General features: G+C 41.8%; 1 protein-coding gene across 8 annotated transcripts in view; it reads right to left on the reverse strand.

The window, feature by feature from the left end:
* Positions 1-19,602, reverse strand: part of PRKD1 (protein kinase D1) — a 309,265-nt gene that overhangs the window by 133,997 nt on the left and 155,666 nt on the right. For 7 of the 8 annotated variants that reach the window (XR_006282058.1, XR_006282057.1, XM_038407570.2 and 4 more), the window contains one exon: positions 6,802-6,940. The exons of the other annotated variant lie outside the window; for it this stretch is intronic. Coding sequence is in view for 5 of the 7 variants with exons in the window: in XM_038407570.2 (XP_038263498.1) it covers positions 6,802-6,940 (139 nt within the window). In the remaining 2 variants the exon portion in view is untranslated. The remainder of the gene's footprint in view (positions 1-6,801; positions 6,941-19,602) is intronic. 8 annotated transcript variants of the gene reach the window in all.

The raw sequence follows: 19,602 nt of genomic DNA on the forward strand, positions 1-19,602 counted from the left end.
TCTTTCCAACAACAAACAGAAGAAGTAGAAAGTGTGCAAAGAGAGGTGGAAACTCCTTGATGGGAAATTCCAAAGGATGTTACTCTATATCCAATAGTCAGGAAACTTAGAGTAATATTGATGGAAATACAAGCCATAACATTAATTGCTCTGATTGCTACATGCAACGTCAACTTTCCATATTATTCATATATTATCATTTATCAGAAGTTATACAGGAAATATATCTGGTATTTATCTATTCAAAGATCATGTATATATATACCCTCATATATACACCTATACTACTATATAAGCACAATACACTTATAATCCTGACCAAAACTCTTCTCATCCACCAAAGCCCTTCTCATTGATCACCAATTAAATAAATATAAAGGCCTTCTCATGCCACCCAAAAGTTATCAAAGAACAACTCTAGACCCCAAAGATTAGTTATGGTCCTGGGCCTAACATTCCTAGGTCCACCATAAGGGACTGAAAACAATTGGAAAATGAAATCTGTCCATCACTCGTACGAGGGAATGTGCGGACTACGGAACAGATGGGGCATGAAGTATGGATGGTAAAGTAAGGTGACCACATAACAGTGTTTATCCTACTGGATCATCTTCAGTCAATGCATTATGCTTTTCCGGGACGACAGGTAAACATCCTCCCCATAAAAAAGACAAAAAGTGGGGGAATGTAATAGGAAGAGAGCCTGAGACATAAGCCCTTGTATCAAAGGCCTGGTATTATCATGTGATGGATAGAGATGTTTTAATCAAATCACCACGTACAAGGTAATGGATGGTAACAACCCACAACAGGGGGCAATACATAACTTATTTGTATCGGGGTATAAAATGAAGTCTCAGAGGAAGTGTCTTTGGCTGACCTAGGGGATAATGGAAAGTCCCACCATTAACTAAGCCAGTCCATTCCAACGGGCATACATGTGTTAGTTTAACTGTAACCATTGAGCTAGGACATTGGGACCGTGCTTCGTTGACAATAAACCTGACCAAGTGCCTTCACTATGAACCGAGTTTGTGGTTATTGAGCAGTTCGATCAAGGTCTACTGTGCCAACTATCTGCACAGAGCTGGGACAGCACACAAAGAACACACATAAGCAGCCAACATCTAACAACAGCCGGGTATATTAATTTACATAAATTATGTATTTAAAAAACAAAGATCTTATCTCTCACTTCTCATGCAATATCACATTGAAGATGCCAGAGTGGCTGTGGGTTTTGCATCTGCATATTCATTTGAGATCTAGCAGTTTTCACAGTTCAGTCTCTCAGAGCATAAGAATGCCAAACTTCTTCACTGGCCTACTAAGAGATTCTAAACATTCTCAATTTTCTATTTTAATTTTGTTTCCAATCAGGATTCACTGTGCAGTTACACTTTTCAATGCATTCCCTGCACTTGTAAAGGGGAAACATTCAATTATTTAAATTATCCAGAATTCATATGTGATTAACAAATGTAATTAACTGAGATCAATCTTAGTGCTAACGCTGGTCATAAGCAAAACTAGATAAAACCATAAAGCTGATCAATACTGTCAGGAACTGTAGAGCAGAGTTCTTGTGGGGGGTGGCACTACAGGGGTTTTGCTTAAGTGAAATTTTTGTTTAGTTGGACACAGAGGAGGCTATCTCTATATGACATCAGCTGTCAGTCTCAAAATCCCAGGCCTTGGGCCAGCGGAATCTCAGTAAATGAGGGGTGGGAGGTGTGTAGCAAACCGGGAAAGAAAAAAAGACAGTCTGACCAACCCTAGGGGCTGTTTACTTTCATACAACAAGCCTTTTGCTGATTTAACTCATATAACTGGCATAAATATCGTGGAGTTATTTATATTTGCACACACTCATGGACAGACATTAGGTTCCACCAGTGATGTAAGGGCATGAATGCCTTAATACTTTCATTTATCCAGTAGTACAGTTTTCCTTTACTGCCTTAAAGCTCTATATCAGGTGTTACTTTTGAAGATTTAAACAGCTGCTTTTCTAATTTTGGCAAACTGAAAAACATTTTATGTGGTCTGCATTTCAAAAGAGAATAAGTTACACACCAAATAAAAGACTAAGTGATGGTTGACTGTAGTATTATTACTGATTTACTGAACTGTAGCGATTACGTACTGTAGCAAATATGGCACAGAAAATAGGGATAGCTGGCATCTTTTCAAAATGAGTAATCTGCTTCCTGATATGGAAAATATGAATGCCCTCTTGCTGACTTACAGGAATGCTTTGGATCTTGACTTCTTTACTGTATAGCAGGGGTTGGCAACCTTTTAGAAGTGGTGTGCCGAGTCTTCATTTATTCACTTTAATTTAAGGTTTCGTAAAATAATACATTTTAACATTTTTTAGAAGGTCTCGTTCTACAAGTCTATATATTATATAACTAAACTATTGTCGTATGTAAACAAGGTTTTCAAAATGTTTAAGAAGCTTCATTTAAAATTAAATTAAAATGCTGATCTTATATCGCCGGCCCGCTCAGCCCGTTGCCGGCCTGGGGTTCCATTCACCTTGTCCGGCAGCGGGCTGAGCGGGGCCTGCAACCAGGACCCCAGACCAGCAGTGGGCTGAGCGGCTCAGCCGCTGCCGCTCAGTCTGCTGCCAGTCTGGGGTTCTGTCCGCCGGCTCCTGCCAGCCAGGGTCCCGGCTGCCGGCCCCCCTCAGACCTTTGCCGGACTGGGGACCCAGCCCTGTCCACATAGAGTAGGTACCTACCTTCTCCCTGGTTCTAGCCATTCTCTTCCTCTCTCTCTGCACTGAGATGAGGGTAGGAGTGTGCTGAGACCATGGCTCGGGGTGAAGGAGCAGGTTGGGGTGCAGGATCTGGCCAGGAGCTAGAATGAGGGAGGGGGCTCAGGGTTGGGGCAGGAGGTTTGGGTGTGGAGTGCTTACCTGGGCAGCTCCCATTTGGTGTGAGGGGTGCAGGTGGGAATGTGGAGTGTGTGTGTGCAGGAGCTCCCATTTGGTGCTCAGGGCAGGCAGCTGGGGGTGTGTGAGGAGGGTGCAGGAGTCAGGGCAGGGGGCTGGGTATGTGTGGGGGATGCCGGAGTCAGGGCTGGGGTTGTGGGGGGGTGCAGGGATCAGGACACGGGGCTGGGGTGTGTGGGGGTGTAGGGGTGAGGGCAGAGGGCTGGGGTCGTGGGGGTGCTCCCAGCTCCCTGCTCTGAGCGGCTCACGACGGGGACTGGAGGGGATATGCCCTGATTCCACCCCCCTCCCCAAGGTCCCCGGAGCAGAGCCTGCTGCAGTTCCGCTTTTCCCTTTCCCCCTCCGTAGCAAGGGCTGGCACCTGATCGGCCGCAGGGAGGGAGAGGAGGAGGGGCAGGAACCCAGCACGCTGGGGGAAAGGAGGCAGGGGAGAGGAAAGCCTGCCCTGCAAGGAGAGAGCGGTGGGCAGGGGATGGAAAAGAGCAGGCCGGGCAGGAATTTTAATGGCACACTGCTGTCTGCCAGGGTCCGACAGACAGCAGCGTGCCATTAAAAATTGGCTTGCATGCGGTCTTTGGCACGTGTGCCATAGGTTGCCGACCCCTGCTGTATAGCCTTCATCTTTGCTTTCTTGAAGAAAGGGTATAGTAAACGGACCTTCTCTCATGCAATAGCCTTATGGGAATGCTATGGTAAATAGAACAACTGTGTTCTGATGATTATGAACTTATCCTCTCATTCCTCTTGTCAGTATCTCCCAGAACTCAGGCTCTGGCTCTCTCCATGTTATTCCTCAATGATTTTTGCTGTGGCTTCAGTTACTACCTGTATGTTGATGGCTCTAACTTCTCTCTTCTCACCCATGACCTTCCCCAAGCATTTAGATGGTTACTCCAGGTGTGTCTCCAGCAACTCTACCTGGATGTCCCATGAAAAAGCAAAGCTCCTCATCTCCCGCCCCATCACATTTCCCTTATCCCATTTCTCTTGAAAGTTCCAGCATCCTCCTTGTTTCCCACCCTTTCAAACTTTACATAATTTTTATTTCCCTGTAGCGGGGCAGTCATCCCACTCCGGCCCTGAAGGGATTAAAACAGCCCTGGAAAAGGGCTGCCCTGGGGAACCAACAGGATAGGCTGATTGGGGAAGCAGCCACAGTTGGGGCCACACCCCAATCAGGCCACAGCTGGCCCTATATAAGGGCTCAGGGAGAAACTAGGACAGACTCTCTCTCTAGCTCTTGAGAGAGAAGGACCTGGCTGCCTGGAAGAGAAGAGAAGAGAAGAGAAGAGAAGAGAAGAGAAGAGAAGAGAAGAGAAGAGAAGAGAAGAGAAGAGAAGAGAAGAGAAGAGAAGAGAAGAGAAGAGAAGAGAAGAGAAGAGAAGAGAAGAGAAGAGAAGAGTACTTGGGAAGAGCTGGAGCTGGAAACTCCCCAGGCTACAGGCCTTGATAAAGGCCTAAAGCAGGTACTAGAGGTGCAGCTCAGGGTTAGGCAGAGGCAGCTGGTCCAACCTCCTTGCCAATGATGAGTAGATTACAGACTGCAGTCTGCCCCAGTGAGCGCGGGCTAGATGATGACTGGCAGTAGCCACTGAAGCCTGGTGGGGATAGATGGTTGGGGGTTCCCCTGGGTGGGGAGACCCAGATTGTGGGTTACTGCTGGGGGCAGAACCCTGAGGTAGAGGGGCACTGGGGTCCAGGAGGGACATGGGGGGCCAGCGGCAGGTGAGACACTGGCCTGCAGAGGGTGCTTCTTAGACTGGAGAGCTAATTCCCAGGATGACCAGCAGGAGGCACCAAGTTGGTGAGTCACTGCTTTGCTACATTCTTCCTCTCATTTTTTCCCACATTTAGGCTGTTGACAAATCCTGTCAACATTTTATTTTATATATATATATATATATATATATATATATATATATATATATACACACACTCAACTTTTCTATTTTTCTTCTCCATCCTGATGACCAAAATTCTGCTCATGTTTCACTTTTTCTACTCGTTTCAGAATAGCAGCTGTTAGTCTGTATTCGCAAAAAGAAAAGGAGTACTTGTGGCACCTTAGAGACTAACACATTTATTTGAGCATAAGCTTTTGTGAGCTACAGCTCACTTCATCGGATGTAACTCACTATTTTCTGGCCTCCTTAATGACTGAAGATGCTTCTGAAGTCCATGCTCACCTCACCACTCCATTCATACTACTCCCCTCATCCCTTCCTATGCACATCCTACCTCCATGTTGGGGCTTATGTTTCTTATCTATCTTGACCTTCCTCTTGGCTCTGCCATTACTTTGTGCCTACCTATTCCTTTAGCTTCCTTCTTTCCCTACTGCCTCCATGACTTCTTCCACACTATCCACTTACATCTGTAACAACATCACTACCCCAGTGGAGCAAATATTCAGCATCTCCTTTTTCCACATTCCTCCTCCAAATATAATTTTATGAAGTATAATCCACTATAATAGACTTATTCTATCATCTGCAAAAGTGCTACTATTTCATTTAAGACACTATAATACTGTATGTGATAATTCTATCTCTTAATCAGCCAGAAATGTGTATCTTATCTGTTCTGTTAGGTTGGAACCTCCTTGAGAAGGGACTATGGCTTCCATTATCTTCTCTCTCTCTCTACTCTGACTTGAACCCCACTCCTTACTTTACCCTGTCTTCAGTGGAATGGGAAGTGAGGTGTTTATCTGAGGAACTCTCCTTTGCCTTCCTAATATTTTTGTATGTATGACAGAGAATAGACAGGTTTCAGAGTAGCAGCCATGTTAGTCTGTATTTGCAAAAAGAAAAGGAGTACTTGTGGCACCTCGGAGACTAACAAATTTGAGCATAAGCTTTCGTGAGCTACAGCTCACTACTTCATATGTTTTGAAGCATAACCTGAAAATAAAGAGGACTAGGAATCGGGCTTGCAGGAACAATTTCTGCGTAGCAAACAGGAGTGAGAATCCAAGAAAGCGAGTACAAATGTTGAGACAATTAGGAGATGGAACAAAAAGGTGCATATTTATTTTAAATTTATAATATCTGTCGGCATGCATGCTTGCCTTTTCTTAATTTAAGAATATCAGAATTTATTAAATTCGGTAGCTGTACAACATGACTCTCATTTTTCATGATGGTTTTAAACCTCAACTGCCTTTTCCCTACCATTTTGTTTGCTAGTTATCCATTTTCTGTCCAGGCCTAATTTATATTTCAAGTTCTTTGAGGCTGGGTCTATCCATACAAAGCCAAACAAAAGTGTAGTCCTACATAAATCTGTATTACTGATAAGTAATAAAATGGTTTGTGCCATTCGTGTATATTTGATCAACTAAAACATTAAACAATTGCTACAAATGTTATATATAAATCTCATTTTAAGCTACTTTTAATGTAAATGCATGCTAAATTTCAAGTATTTTTTTATTTGCTATGTTTTAGTTTTACCCTATTCCACAGAAGACATTTATCCTCCCACATCAGTTTTTTTCTTTATTGTATACTGCATGTTATTACTATTCACCTACGTTAGAGATAATTTCATCCTTTATTTTTAACATTGTTGCTGCTTTATCAGAAATTATGGCAAAATCAGGCTGTTAGAGAACATGCAGTATGATGGGGGGTGGAGGCATACCATGAAAACATTCATTAAGGGCTAATTTCTGTCCTCTGTTACATGTGCACAACTTCAAATTGCTCATATATATTTGAGGGCAGATTTTAGCTAAGCATTTAATCCATGAAACAAACTAAGATACCTAACACCAAAATATTGTAGGTGTTTGCAATTACAAAACATGATAACAAGCCTCAAGAAAACATACACTTTACCTGACAAGACAACCTCAATTAGGTCTCCTTCTTGGATATCAGTAGCTGATTTCACCAGCTGGAGAATGTTTTCAGAGGTAGGATCATGGCGAAAAAGTAGAATTTTATCATACATTCCATAGAAACCACATTCAGGAAACTGCAAATACACAATCATGAATATTTATTATAATATAAAACACAGATGTGTAAAATAATTAACACAACTAACACTTCATTTTGATAATGACCCATCCCCAGATTTACATATGACAAAGCTACACACTTATATAGATGTTGTTTTTTAGCTGATTAAGCATTTCTGATCCAACAGCTACCCAAGTACGAGGCTTATTATCCATATAAGTACTATGATGTGCATGTTGTAAATACTTCAGAAGTTCCGCTTCAGGCTCTGGAGCGGTCTTCCCCCCCACCTCCACCCTCCATGTAGGCTCTTTTATATTTCCTTCCCTTGCAACAACTGCTACAGAACTTTCTTACAGAGTTCCAGCCTATCCTTAATGCTATTGCTAATACCAGTATTTAGATCAAGTAGAAAAAGATGCCCCAGGAGTTCAACTCAAGTCACCTTCATGATATTTCTCATCTCAATGTAAATGGGAATCCTGAAATATTCTAAAAGCAGAGCCCTTTGCATATCCGTGCCATGAGTTGCAGCATTACAGTCATACCTTTCTCACTCCATATATTGTTTCCTTCAGAAATCTCAAATTAATATCATCCAGTCCTGAGGCTGTCCCACAGCAAAGCCCTGGGGAGGAGACAGATGGGGGCAAACTCCATACTGTTTATCATGTGGCATATTCTTGGAACCATCCCTTCTGATTGGAGGGGTATGAGGGTTGCACTCCATTCTGTCCATCCCACTACTTCTATTCCATTCTAGACATGAGTAGGTACTCTTCCCTCCTTTCAATTCAGGATGGGGCTTCATTCAAATCTCATTGGAAGAAGCTTCTGGGAGAGAGGCTGAATCAGCCTATCTCCAAGCCAGCCTCACCCACTTCAAATATAAGAGCTCAATTTTTCTGGCAGCAATAGATGGCTACTCTCCTCCTGGAGAGTGAGAGTTTGCAGTGTTGTGCTGTACCTCTAAGAAGAGTTTCTGCCACTGGAGGTCTCGAGAGATTATGGCCCTTTACATTCCTAGTATAGCCTCCTGTTACTGCAATCCATAGAGGAGTGTCAAGGTGAGTAAATCCAAGTCACACCTGGTACCTCATTCCTTTTTTAATATTTTATCTTTGGTCTGTATCTGTGTCTACACCCTAGACCAAAGTCTGCCCCTCAGTTGCACCTGAGAGCATATTACCTTCAAAAGGCTTAAATGAACCCAAAATTCCACTTCATGGGTTAAATTCAACACTTGGCTATGCCAGTGTAAATCTGGAGTCACTTCACTGAAGTATTTGGAATGACTCAGGATCTACACAAGCATAAATAAGAGCTGAATTTGGCCCCATTCTTCATCTGCTGCTTTTGACTTGCTCTGTTTCCAATGGCCTGAATAAAATGATAAAGGCAAGTTTTTGAGGCTCACAAATAGACCAATATAAAAGCATCGCCTACAACTTTATTTTCAGGGCAGGGAGGGCAACAGGTTCTGTCTACCTAGATATCTGAATCATCATTTCCAGATCTTAATTTTAATTTTTTCAAATAAAAACAACCTACCTACCCAACTCTAACTCCCACTTGATTCTGGGATCCAAAGCTGCCTCCTATTACCTCATAGGAAATACCATCTTCTGCTGGAGTAATGTCAGTGTTTCCACCAAATGCATCCGATGAAGTGAACTGTAGCTCACGAAAGCTTATGCTCAAATAAATTTGTTAGTCTCGAAGGTGCCATATGATTTGAGGACTTCAGTAGCTCAGACATAGGTGAGAAGTTTTTGCAGGAGTAGGTGGGTGAGATTCTGTGGCCTGCATTGTGCAGGAGGTCAGACTAGATGATCATAATGGTCCCTTCTGATCTTAATATCTATGAATCTATAAGTACTCCTTTTCTGTCAGTGTTTCAAACACTTTAGATTAAGTTACTCATTACTTGAAAGTTTTAAGAAAATACTAGCACTTGGTGTTTGATCCTACATCTTAATATGTGAATGGCAAAGTTCACAATGAGTTCAATAGTGCAGCATCATATCTTATGTACAAAGATAAGGACAGCAAGGAACTTTTCCTGAAAAGTACTTAACAGATCATATACATAACTAAGGACTTGTATTCACTACTGCACTACACTGGTGCTGCTGCATCAATGCAGCTGTGCCGATGTAGCATGTCTGAAGATGCACTATGTCAATGGGAGAGCAATCTCCCATCGATGTAATTACTCTATCTCAATGAGAGGAGGAAGCTATGTCGGCGGGAAAGCGTCTCCTGCCGACATAGCACATTATAGACACTGCTTTAAGTCAATGTAAATTACGTCGTTCAGGGGGTGGTTTTTTCAAACACCTAAGCAACGTAACTTGCATCGATTTAGGCGGTAGTGTAGACAAACCCTAAGCCATTTTTGATTTTTTTCCCCCTAATCCTATCAAATTAAATGCTCTGAATTCATAAACATCTAATTTCAACATATGACTACCTGGGTCAAAAATTTTGAAAATAACTATAGATTTTGGGTGCCTCCATTTTTGGATGTCCAATTTATGAATTTTCTGATGGTGGGTACTCGGCACATTCTGAAAATCAGGCCTGTACCTGAGCGTCTCAGGCAGAGTCTCGGTTCAGGCTCTATGAAGGTCTTGTTATATAAAGCCAGTTGCTTACCGAATAAAGATGAGTTCGTGCAAGCAACCTAAGCACCGAGTGACCACTGAAAATCACATGGCCCCTTTAAGGCCTTTCAGGTTGGCACCCAAGAACAGAGAAACACACAATCACCAGGTCACTATTGAAAATCTTGGCCTGGATGTTTAAATTTAGAAACGTAACACACTAGAAACCAAACTGCATTGTTATGAATTCATCTTGGCTATTAAAAAGCTCTTAATTTGACTGTCATCTTCAAACATATCTTTTTAACATTTTTTAAATAGTTCAACAACCAACAGTGTGAAAAAGTACAATGTGGGTAAAAAAGCTGTACAGTACTACTTCATTAGGCAAATGTTTCTGATTTTTTTTTTCTTCCTCCCAGACCTAACTACATGATGCATCTTGTCTAAAAACTACTGAATATGAGATGAATAACGTACTGGTTACATAAGGTGAAAACTTCTACAACTCAGTTAATTTCTTATTTTCCACAGATTCAAACTTGTTCAGAAATACATTACAACCAGCAGGAATAACACGCTATTCAGGGCACAACCATCTTTTTGTTCTATGTACAGCACCTAACACAACAAGGTTCTGCTCCTTCACTAGGCTCTCAGGTGGTAGAGTACTACAATTACTACTACGAATAATATCATACAATTATTTTCATATAATTAAGTGAAGAGCAGGGCTACTGATACAACTTTTAAATAAGAATGTGCATCTAACTTAAGAATAGCAACTAATCACACAGACAATATGTAGCTGCTTGTATCCTTAATATTCTATCCAATTGGTTTTCAGACAAATCTCTTCTTGATTCACCAACAAGAACTCTTATTGCATTTGCTGGGCCCTTTAGAAAAGGCGTCAGTGTGATGCAGTGGAGAGCATGGAGGTCACCATGACAGCAGAGTTTCAGACTCTGTTTAGTTGTCATGGCAGCAGAACCCAAGGCTTTTTTCAGATTAAATACTTATTTATGGGACAAAACAAATGTATGCATATCAGCTTTTGATTTAAAAGGAAAAAAAACAGGCTGATCTTTCAACTATCACACCTTTAGAACAGAAACCCTGCATATGAGATTTTCAAAAACTGTTTTAAATATTTCAAAGGCAAAATCTACTACACTGCAGGATTTGTAAACTGAAAACACACTGAAAAAAAATAAACATGGGAAACAATGTTCCCTAATTTGGTAATCATTCATTTTATGTAAAGGTGTTTGAGTTTTGAAATCTGACAACCACCATTAAGCTAAACAGGCTTTCAGAAAAGCTCAAAGTCTGTAAACTCAGCTTGAGTTTATTACAAGATCAATAATGTTTTTTTCAGAGTCTTTGTTAAGAGATTTCAAATCTCTCCCAGTTTTAAGGAGCCAAACTTATAATTTTGAAAATATAGCCACCAATGTCTGAATTTAGTATCAAAGGTTCAGTTCAATTCTACATCAGTAAACTAACTCCAGATTATGAGGGATTGACAATACTGTTGAATTTCATGGTAAATACAAAGAGAGATCCAGTCAGTGGTGCTGGAACAATTTTTATAGTAGGGGTGCTGAAGGCAGAAACAATGTATTTGGGTTATTACTACTTCAAATCAGGGGTGCAGCAGCACTCCAACACTGAGTTCCAGCACCTATGTACCTGGCACTGATCTTTACAGTAGGTTAAGTGGACTAGTGTATCTTAATAGTTTAATAGTGAATTTAAAGTTCAGCATTACTCACATGTACTACAAGAAACATAAGATGCTCATAACAAAGGACTAAGAATCATTAGAGAAGGTCTAACTAAAATTACTATGAACTATTGCTGAATTTTAGTTGAAGGCTTTTTTTATAAATGTAATTTGAGTAGATCTGCAATTTCCATACCATTAATTTATAGCACATACCAAACTATAACTGACATGATATAGACTCATAGATATTAAGGTCAGAAGGGACCATTATGATCATCTAGTCTGATCTCCTGCACAATGCAGGCCACAATCTCACCCACCCACTCCTGCAATAAACCTCTCTCCTATGCCTGAGCTATTGAAGTCCTCAGATCGTGGTTTAAAGACTTAAAGGTGCAGAGAATCCTCCAGCAAGTGACCCGTGCCCCATGCTACAGAGGAAGGCAAAAAAGCACCAGGGCCTCTTCCAGTCTGCCCTGGAGGAAAATTCCTTCCCAACCCCAAATATGGCAATCAGCTGAACCCTGAGCATGTGGGCAAGATTCATCAGCCAGATACCCAGGAAAGAATTCTCTGTAGCAACTTGGATTCCACCCCATCTAACATCCCATCACAAGCTATTGGGCCTATTTACCATGAATAGTTAAAGATCAAACATTGGCATGTGTGTGAACAGGCCTGTGCCTTTGCTCAGCAAACAGTTGTAAGAACTGGGCAACTGGTGTGGGGGGGCAGGGGGGGAGAGTGTTGGCACAGAATTCTCCCAGCAGTACTTTCTATCTCAAGCTTATTGGGCCTAAACAATGGGAATAAAATCATCCCGTCTCCAGTAAACACAAGCTAACCAAGCTACATGAATGAATGAGCAACAGGATGGACAACAAAACTCAATTTTGACAAATGCAATGTAATGCACATAGGAAGAAATAATTTAATTTAGAACCCATCTAAGTGTGTATTTAACTGTAAACACTCTTGAAAAAGACCTGGGCATCAATATAAACAGCTTAACAGAGTTGTCAAAAAAGCAAATCAATTGTAAGGATGTGTAGAGAATGAGATGGAAAATAATACAGAAAATGATTACAAATGCCATTATATAAATCAATATGCAATCTCCTGGAATATTGTGTTCAGCATTGATCACCCTCTCTCAATTAGAAAGCTGGAGAAATGAGAGTGAATAGTAATGCATCCAAAAAAGATCAGAAACCATGAAAATACTGTCATTTGAAGAGATATTTAATAGATTAGGACTGTTTCATTTAGAGAGGTGATTAATAAAAGGGGACATGATTCAGGTCTAAAAACTAAAAGCAAGTCAGATGCTCTCTTTGACCCTCTCTCATACAAAAATTTGGGAAATATCAATGAAATAGAAAGGCAGCAACTTAAAACTGATAAAAGGAAATACCTTTCTGGAGGGGAAAAAAACCCACTCAGTGCCTACTTAACTTGTGAAACTCACTGCCACAAGATATTATTTGAGGACAAAACCTTAGTAGGAATCAAACACTATATCTTTAAGTGGAAAAAAGAACATCCACCATTATGGTAGGTAAGATAAATTGATAGTGACAAGCCCTCATACTTCTAGAATAGATAAACTACTAACTGCCTACAGTTGGGAAGAAGCTTCTATAGTAAGCTGTAGCTCACGAAAGCTTATGCTCAAATAAATTTTAGTCTCTAAGGTGCCACAAGTACTCCTTTTCTTTTTGCGGATACAGACTAACACAGCTGCTACTCTGAAACCAGTTTATTCAATAGTTGTCCCTGATGGGGAAATTTTGCACATTCAGCTATTCACCCTAGCTCTAAAAATAATTATATAATACCACTATAACTGAAGTATCCCAATGTATAAGTATCCTCTGCTGGCTTGACATTCTCTGGGGAAAAGAGCATTTTCCCTGGAAAAGAATAAGGAACTACTCTCAGAGAAACACTGACATCACTGATGCCTACATGCCAAAAACACTTAAGTTTAGCTCCATTTGAAAAGAAATAACAAATAATGTTAATTTCATGTTACTTAAAACATAAACAATGTAGGCAGGTGGAAAACATACTCTAAACAAAATGTTTTCATTAAGCATAAGTATTTCATTAATCTGTACTTCCCTGTGGCTTACACTAATATTGAATCCAAAGTACACAGTAATAGTAAGGAAAGAATTTCTTCCCTCTTCATAATTGGAGTAGAGGGAGGGAAGAGTTTAAGTTTCAAAAATACTGAAAATCAGCTTCTAAATATACTGTAACTACAGTAACTGTTGCCAAGACTTTCAATGTGGGCAACATCTGAGTAAGCATCCAAGATTCCTAGGAGCTCTATTTTTACACAGGGTTTATAATCTTCATCAGTCAGGGACAGAAGAATCTTGGAGGCTTTTTTATTTATTTATTATTTTGCATGAGCCCAAAGATAAAGAAAAATACTTTAGGTATCTAAATGTTAAGGTACATTAAAATATTAAGGACCAAAAATCACACCTAGGATAAACAAAAGCAAGTGGTACCTGCTTATTTCTTAAGGTCTGATTTTTGTCCCCAAATTTCTTGAAGGTGACAAATTATTCAAGCAACCTCTGAGAACATTTTTCTTCAGCACTGACTTATCTCAGGCCCTGAAAGAAATGGTTACTTTATCTTGTTAGCAAATTTGATCTACATCAAGCTGATGTAGGAAAGAATCTGTTTTCTAGAATAGAAGTCAGTCTGAAATGGAACAGCAAGTAGAAAGTTTAAGAGACTGGTCTTGAAATCTGCCATACTCCCCACAGTGTATTAGTTAGCTCCAGGTGTTCACTTTTGGTAAACTCCAGCAACTGTACAATGATCTAACTAGCCCTCTGGAAATTCCCAGACTCTGTAGATAATGGGTGTCTGTCACGGGGTAGGTACACCCTATCACGAGGTGTCCGATCAAAAGAAAGGGAAAGGCTGTATGGCAGCCGGGTTAGGTCCTATGCTGGTGGTATAAAAAGTGTAGTTTGGCCTAGTGGCTAGAGTCAAAAGGTCAGCCCTTCCATACAGCTGCGTGTCCCAATGGCAGGAGTCAATACAGTGGGCCTTCCACACTGGGCTGTGTGGCCCAGTGGCTGGAGTCAAAGCTGCCCACCTCCATGGGGCTGTGTTGGCCTATTGTCTCACTGGGGAAGTGGGGCGCCACATAGGGGTGTGTGGCACCTGGGATAGGGGACTTGGGCCCTCCCTGCTCCTCAGAGTCCCAGCCTAGGGCCTTGGCAGTGGTCAGGGTGCCGAGTCAGCAGCAATCCTCCTGAAACATTGTGACCTGATCCCTGGTTCTCCAACCAGAGCAATGTCTAAATCCCCTGCACTGCTTCCTACCCTGTCTTCCTTGGTGGTGGTACACGGTTCCCCTGGTCTCTGGAGGCCTCCGCCGGTGCAGCTCCTGATGGCTTGGTCCCTTCTCTGCGTTCCACAGGCAGCCTGAAATCTGACCTGGGGCTCAGCACACCTTGGCTCTGTGGTCAGGGCCTGCAGCAACTCCCAGAAGAGAGCCTGCAGTCTGCATTCTTCCCCTTCAGCAGCCTGCCAGATTGAGCTGGGCTGCTTCCTTTTATACTTTGCCTCCAGGCTAGGCATGCCTAGCAGAGGCAGAGGGGTGTAGCCTCCTCAGCCTGCAATGCACAGTTAATACTTTCTGGACCAGTGCAAGGTAGGTACACTCTGTCACAGTCCCATATGGAGCCTGGGAGGAGTACTGTGAAAACTTCTTAGGCTCACTGTCCAACCTCTCATTTGACAGAGGGGCGTGGCATGATTGCAAGTCTATGCCCCGTGCCTGGCAAAGGCTCGGTGCCATAACCTCAGTACCAAGGGGCAGAGAGTCAGGTGCCTCCATCATGCTCAGGTTACCACCCTGATGGAATTCAACACTGGAGCGATCGGTACCAGTGGATGTCGGGGGAGATGGAGACCTCGTCTGTACCAGCCTCTCTGGTACCGAGAGGGCTAATATTGCTGGCGGCACCAATGTCAACTTGCGTACCGGGAGCATTTTCCTAGGGTGTTTGCTCTTCTCTCTTGATACTGAAAATTCAGAGCCCGTGCCCAAAGGGTCTGTGGGCCTGTCAGAAGTATCTGACACCAATGGGCACCGTGAGGCATGGGTGCTGAATTGGGGTCTTGGTGCCAGAGATGCCAAGGATACCGAGCAAGACTGAGATTGCTTTTGGCTCTCCCTGGGCTCGCTGAGGGGACTTCCTGGTCTTTTTTGACATGTGAGAAGGGTCCCCAGTCTTTCTTCAACCCACTATCCTTCAAAGTTGAAGGTTGAGGAGAAGACTTATACCCACCAGAAAGTTGGGGTCGGAGAGCTGCCTCCATCAAGATTTTTTTTTTTTTTTTTTTGCAAAGCTCTCCTTGCAGGATCTCAGCCAGAGCTGTTGGCAGCAGGAACACTTCTGTTTGGTGTGGCCTTTGCCAAAACAGTGGATGAACTGTGAGTGCTTGTCTGACCAGGATTGCCTCACCACAAGTATGGCACTATTTGAAGCCCGGAAAGCCAGGCATACCCTTGTCCAGGAGTTGACAAAAGAATGAAGTCCCTTTTTTTAAGGCAAATAGTAGAATGAAAAAAGAAACAAAAGGCTTCAAAGGAAGCTAAAAGTTAATAAATGTAAGAGTTAACAATCCATGAACAGACAGCTAAAGATCCGTCTCTAGCTGGGGCAATTGAGAAGGAACTGAGAATGGTTAGCCCACGGATGAATTCAAACTGGAGCAGGTACAGAGAAGGGCTACTAGGATGATCCGAGGAATGGAAAACTTGTCTTATGAAAGGAGACTTAAGGAGCTTGGCTTGTTATAGGAGATATGATTGCTCTCATAAATATATCAGAGGGATAAATACAGTATAGGGAGAAGAATTATTTAAGCTCAGCACCAATGTGGACACAAGAACAAATGGGTATAAACTGGCCACCAGGAAGCTTAGACTTGAAATCAGACGAAAGTTTTTAACCATCAGAGGAGTGAAGTTTTGGAATAGCCTTCCAAGGGAAGCAGTGGGGGCAAAAGATCTATCTGGCTTTAAGATTCTACTGGATAAGTTTATGGAGGAGATGGTATGATGGGATAATGGGATTTTTGGTAATTAATTCATCTTTAAATATTCAAGGTAAATAGGTCTAATCCCCTGAGATTGGATATTAGATGGATGGGATCTGAGTTACCCAGGAAAGAATTTTCTGTAGTATCTGGCTGGTGAATCTTGCCCATATGCTCAGGGTTTAGCGGATCGCCATATTTGGGGTCGGGAAGGAATTTTCCTCCAGGGCAGATTGGAGAGGCCCTGGAGGTTTTTCACCTTCCTCTGTAGCATGGAGCACGGGTCACTTGAGGGAGGATTCTCTGGTCCTTGAAGTCTTTAAACCACGATTTGAGGACTTCAATAGCTCAGACATAGGTGAGGTTTTTCGTAGGAATGGGTGGGTGAGATTCTGTGGCCTGCGTTGTGCAGGAGGTCGGACTAGATGATCAGAATGGTCCCTTCCGACCTTAGTATATATGAATCTATGCACTGACTAGCCACGTGGTGCAGCACAAGGAGAGAGAGCGCATGTGAGGGCCTACTAGACACTGCTACCAAAGTTCTCCAATCAGCAGCACAGAGACAGACACCTCTACAGTGGAGCACCAATACTTGATAAATTTAATTTTCCCCTTCATACCATGAAATTTGAATAATTCAGTTTTTCATTAATAGATAAAAGAAGCAATTATTTAATGAGAATTAATGCACATATAATTCTTACTGGAGATATTTAAAAGGTTTTCTAACATAGGAAATCTAATCTTTAAAATGTTCACACAAATCAATTATAGGTGGCAATAATTAATGAGAAGCCCTCTACTTGTTGTGTAAAAACATATTATCCTGTATTATATCCTGACAGATATTGCTTAGTGAAAGCTATTAGTAAATCTCAGTAGGCATGCTCAAATTATTCACACAAGAATAATTAAGTGTGTGGATTTACAACTAAAAATGCACCTCACACTATCTGTCTCACACCATGAACAAAACTGTCAGTATAGCGAAGAACTTTTTGCTTCATAATAAATCTACGGGTTTTATTCATTACCTTAATGAACTAGAGGCAAGGGACAAGGAAAACTTCTGACAGAAATTAGTAAACAACAAACTAAAGTCTTCTGTACACACAAGTTGTACTGCTTTAATTATACTGATAAAGTTAAAATGGCACAACCTTAATAGCGAGGATACAGCTACACCAATATATTTTACTTCTGTATGAGTAGTACAGTAGAAACTGAGTTGCGAACACCAGAGTTAAAAACTCACCAGTTAACCAACCACCTACCTCATTTGGAACTGGAAGTACTCAATCAGGCAGCAGAGACCAAAAAAAAAAAACCCCCAAATACTGTACAGTACTGTGGTTAAATAACCCACTTAAAAAAAGGGACAATTTAAAAAAAAAATTGGGAAAGTAAGGAAACTGTTTCGTGCTTGTTTCATTTAAATTAAGTTAGCTAAAAGCAGTAATTTTCTTCTGCATAGTAAAGGTTCAAAGCTGTATTAAGTCAATGTTCAGTTATAAACTTCTGAAAGAACCATAACTTTTTGTTCAGAGTTATGAAAATTTCAGAGTAATGAACAACCTTGATTCCCAAGGTGTTCGTAACTGTAACACCTTTATATCAGCATAACTGCACCCACCCAAGGGTTGTACTGGTATAACAATTTTGGCAAAAAATCACAACCCTAACCAACATAGTTATATTGATACAACAGCTATGCATAGATCAGCCAAAGGCTCTGATTCTGAAGTTTACAGTGCATTGGAGGGATTTCCTGAAGCCCCATTGACTGCAATATCCAGTAGTCCCACTGAAGTCAATGGGACCATTTAGGTGAGCCACATAGGTAAGGGTCAGCAGGATCAGGGCCCACAGTCCTCTGCCTGCAGTGGGATTTATTCAGGTGAACACTTTTATACTGGAGCAGATGCAAATGACTGCACACAACTAAGGTAGGGCAGGGTTTGTCTGGGCTTACCCAGGAAGGGTAGCTCCGCTTTGTGGCGTGGGGAGGAAGGAGGTCAAAAACTGCTGTAAAAAAGGTGCTCGGTCAGCTTTGCAGCAATGACTTGCTGCTCTATGCACATTCCTGGGGGGGGGGGTCTCTTTGTTCCACACAGCAAGGAAGCGAGCACCCATCCTTCCTCCCCTAGTGGAGGTGAATGGCAGGCTGAGTTAGGACCTGCTGTGGGCATTACACTAGTCATCCCTCTTAAAGGAGAGCTGGGAAGGAATTTTTCCTGCACCACCAGAATTGGCTTTGGTGGAGTCTGGGTTTTTTCACCTTCCCCACAGCAGGTGTGAGGAAGGACCTTTTCTGGTGAAAAGAAAAAGTGGTAGGCCATATGTCACAACTTATTTTGTAAAGTTGGGCAGATGTTCAGTGCAGGTATTCCATAGGGAAGGCAGCCAGTGACCAGATAAATGGCCTGGTAAAGGACTTAAAGGAGGTACTGAATAAAGGAACAGGACAGGGTTAGGGACTCAACTCCTCTGATTGGTACAGCAGGGAGCCAACCCCCTCCCTGTTCTCATAGCTCTCCTTAACCCTCTTACAAGGGTGGTGGATGGTAAGGTCCAAGCCATGGGTCGGCTGGGGGACCTGGATGGAAACAAAGGGGGACTGGTGGAAGCCCTGGATAATTGCTTTGAATAAGCATGGATTTGCCTGCACTGTATACTATCTGCTGGGTAGTCCCAGACATCTATATAATAAAGTTGTGGCCGGATTAAAACCCATAAGTAGTGTATCCTGTCCTTCTTGCGATGTACACAGACAATTAATTTCAGACATGTGGATGTAAAGTTGTAATCTGACATGGTGGTCTGCTCAAATGGATTCCATTGAAGGAATGAGCTTAGCATGAAGTTTTTAAAGTTCTGAAACCCAGAATATTTCAGGATTACTCAGGAAGAGCAAAAGTATTTGTCTGGTTTAAAATGGAAACAAGCAGCAATTTATTAAAAAGGAATTTGATTTCAATGACTGCTGCTTGTAGTGATTAAAATGTTAAGCAGAACTTGTTCTGTTCTTGGAAGCTGGAAATCGTGAGTATGTGAGAATAAAATTGGGAAATTCAGTATTTTTAGGGTCTAGATGTGGTTATTCATACACAATGAATAGAATGAGGTTTGGCTAAACTGATCCATGTAAAAAATTCATCTTTATATTCATAAATAACATACTAATAAATAGCATTTTCACCAAGGCACTTAAGTCCCTGGAGGAAATAAAATATGAATGATAAAATATGGACTCAG

This window comes from Dermochelys coriacea, chromosome 6 (genome assembly GCF_009764565.3).
Source record: "Dermochelys coriacea isolate rDerCor1 chromosome 6, rDerCor1.pri.v4, whole genome shotgun sequence".
Taxonomy (NCBI): Eukaryota; Metazoa; Chordata; order Testudines; family Dermochelyidae; genus Dermochelys; species Dermochelys coriacea.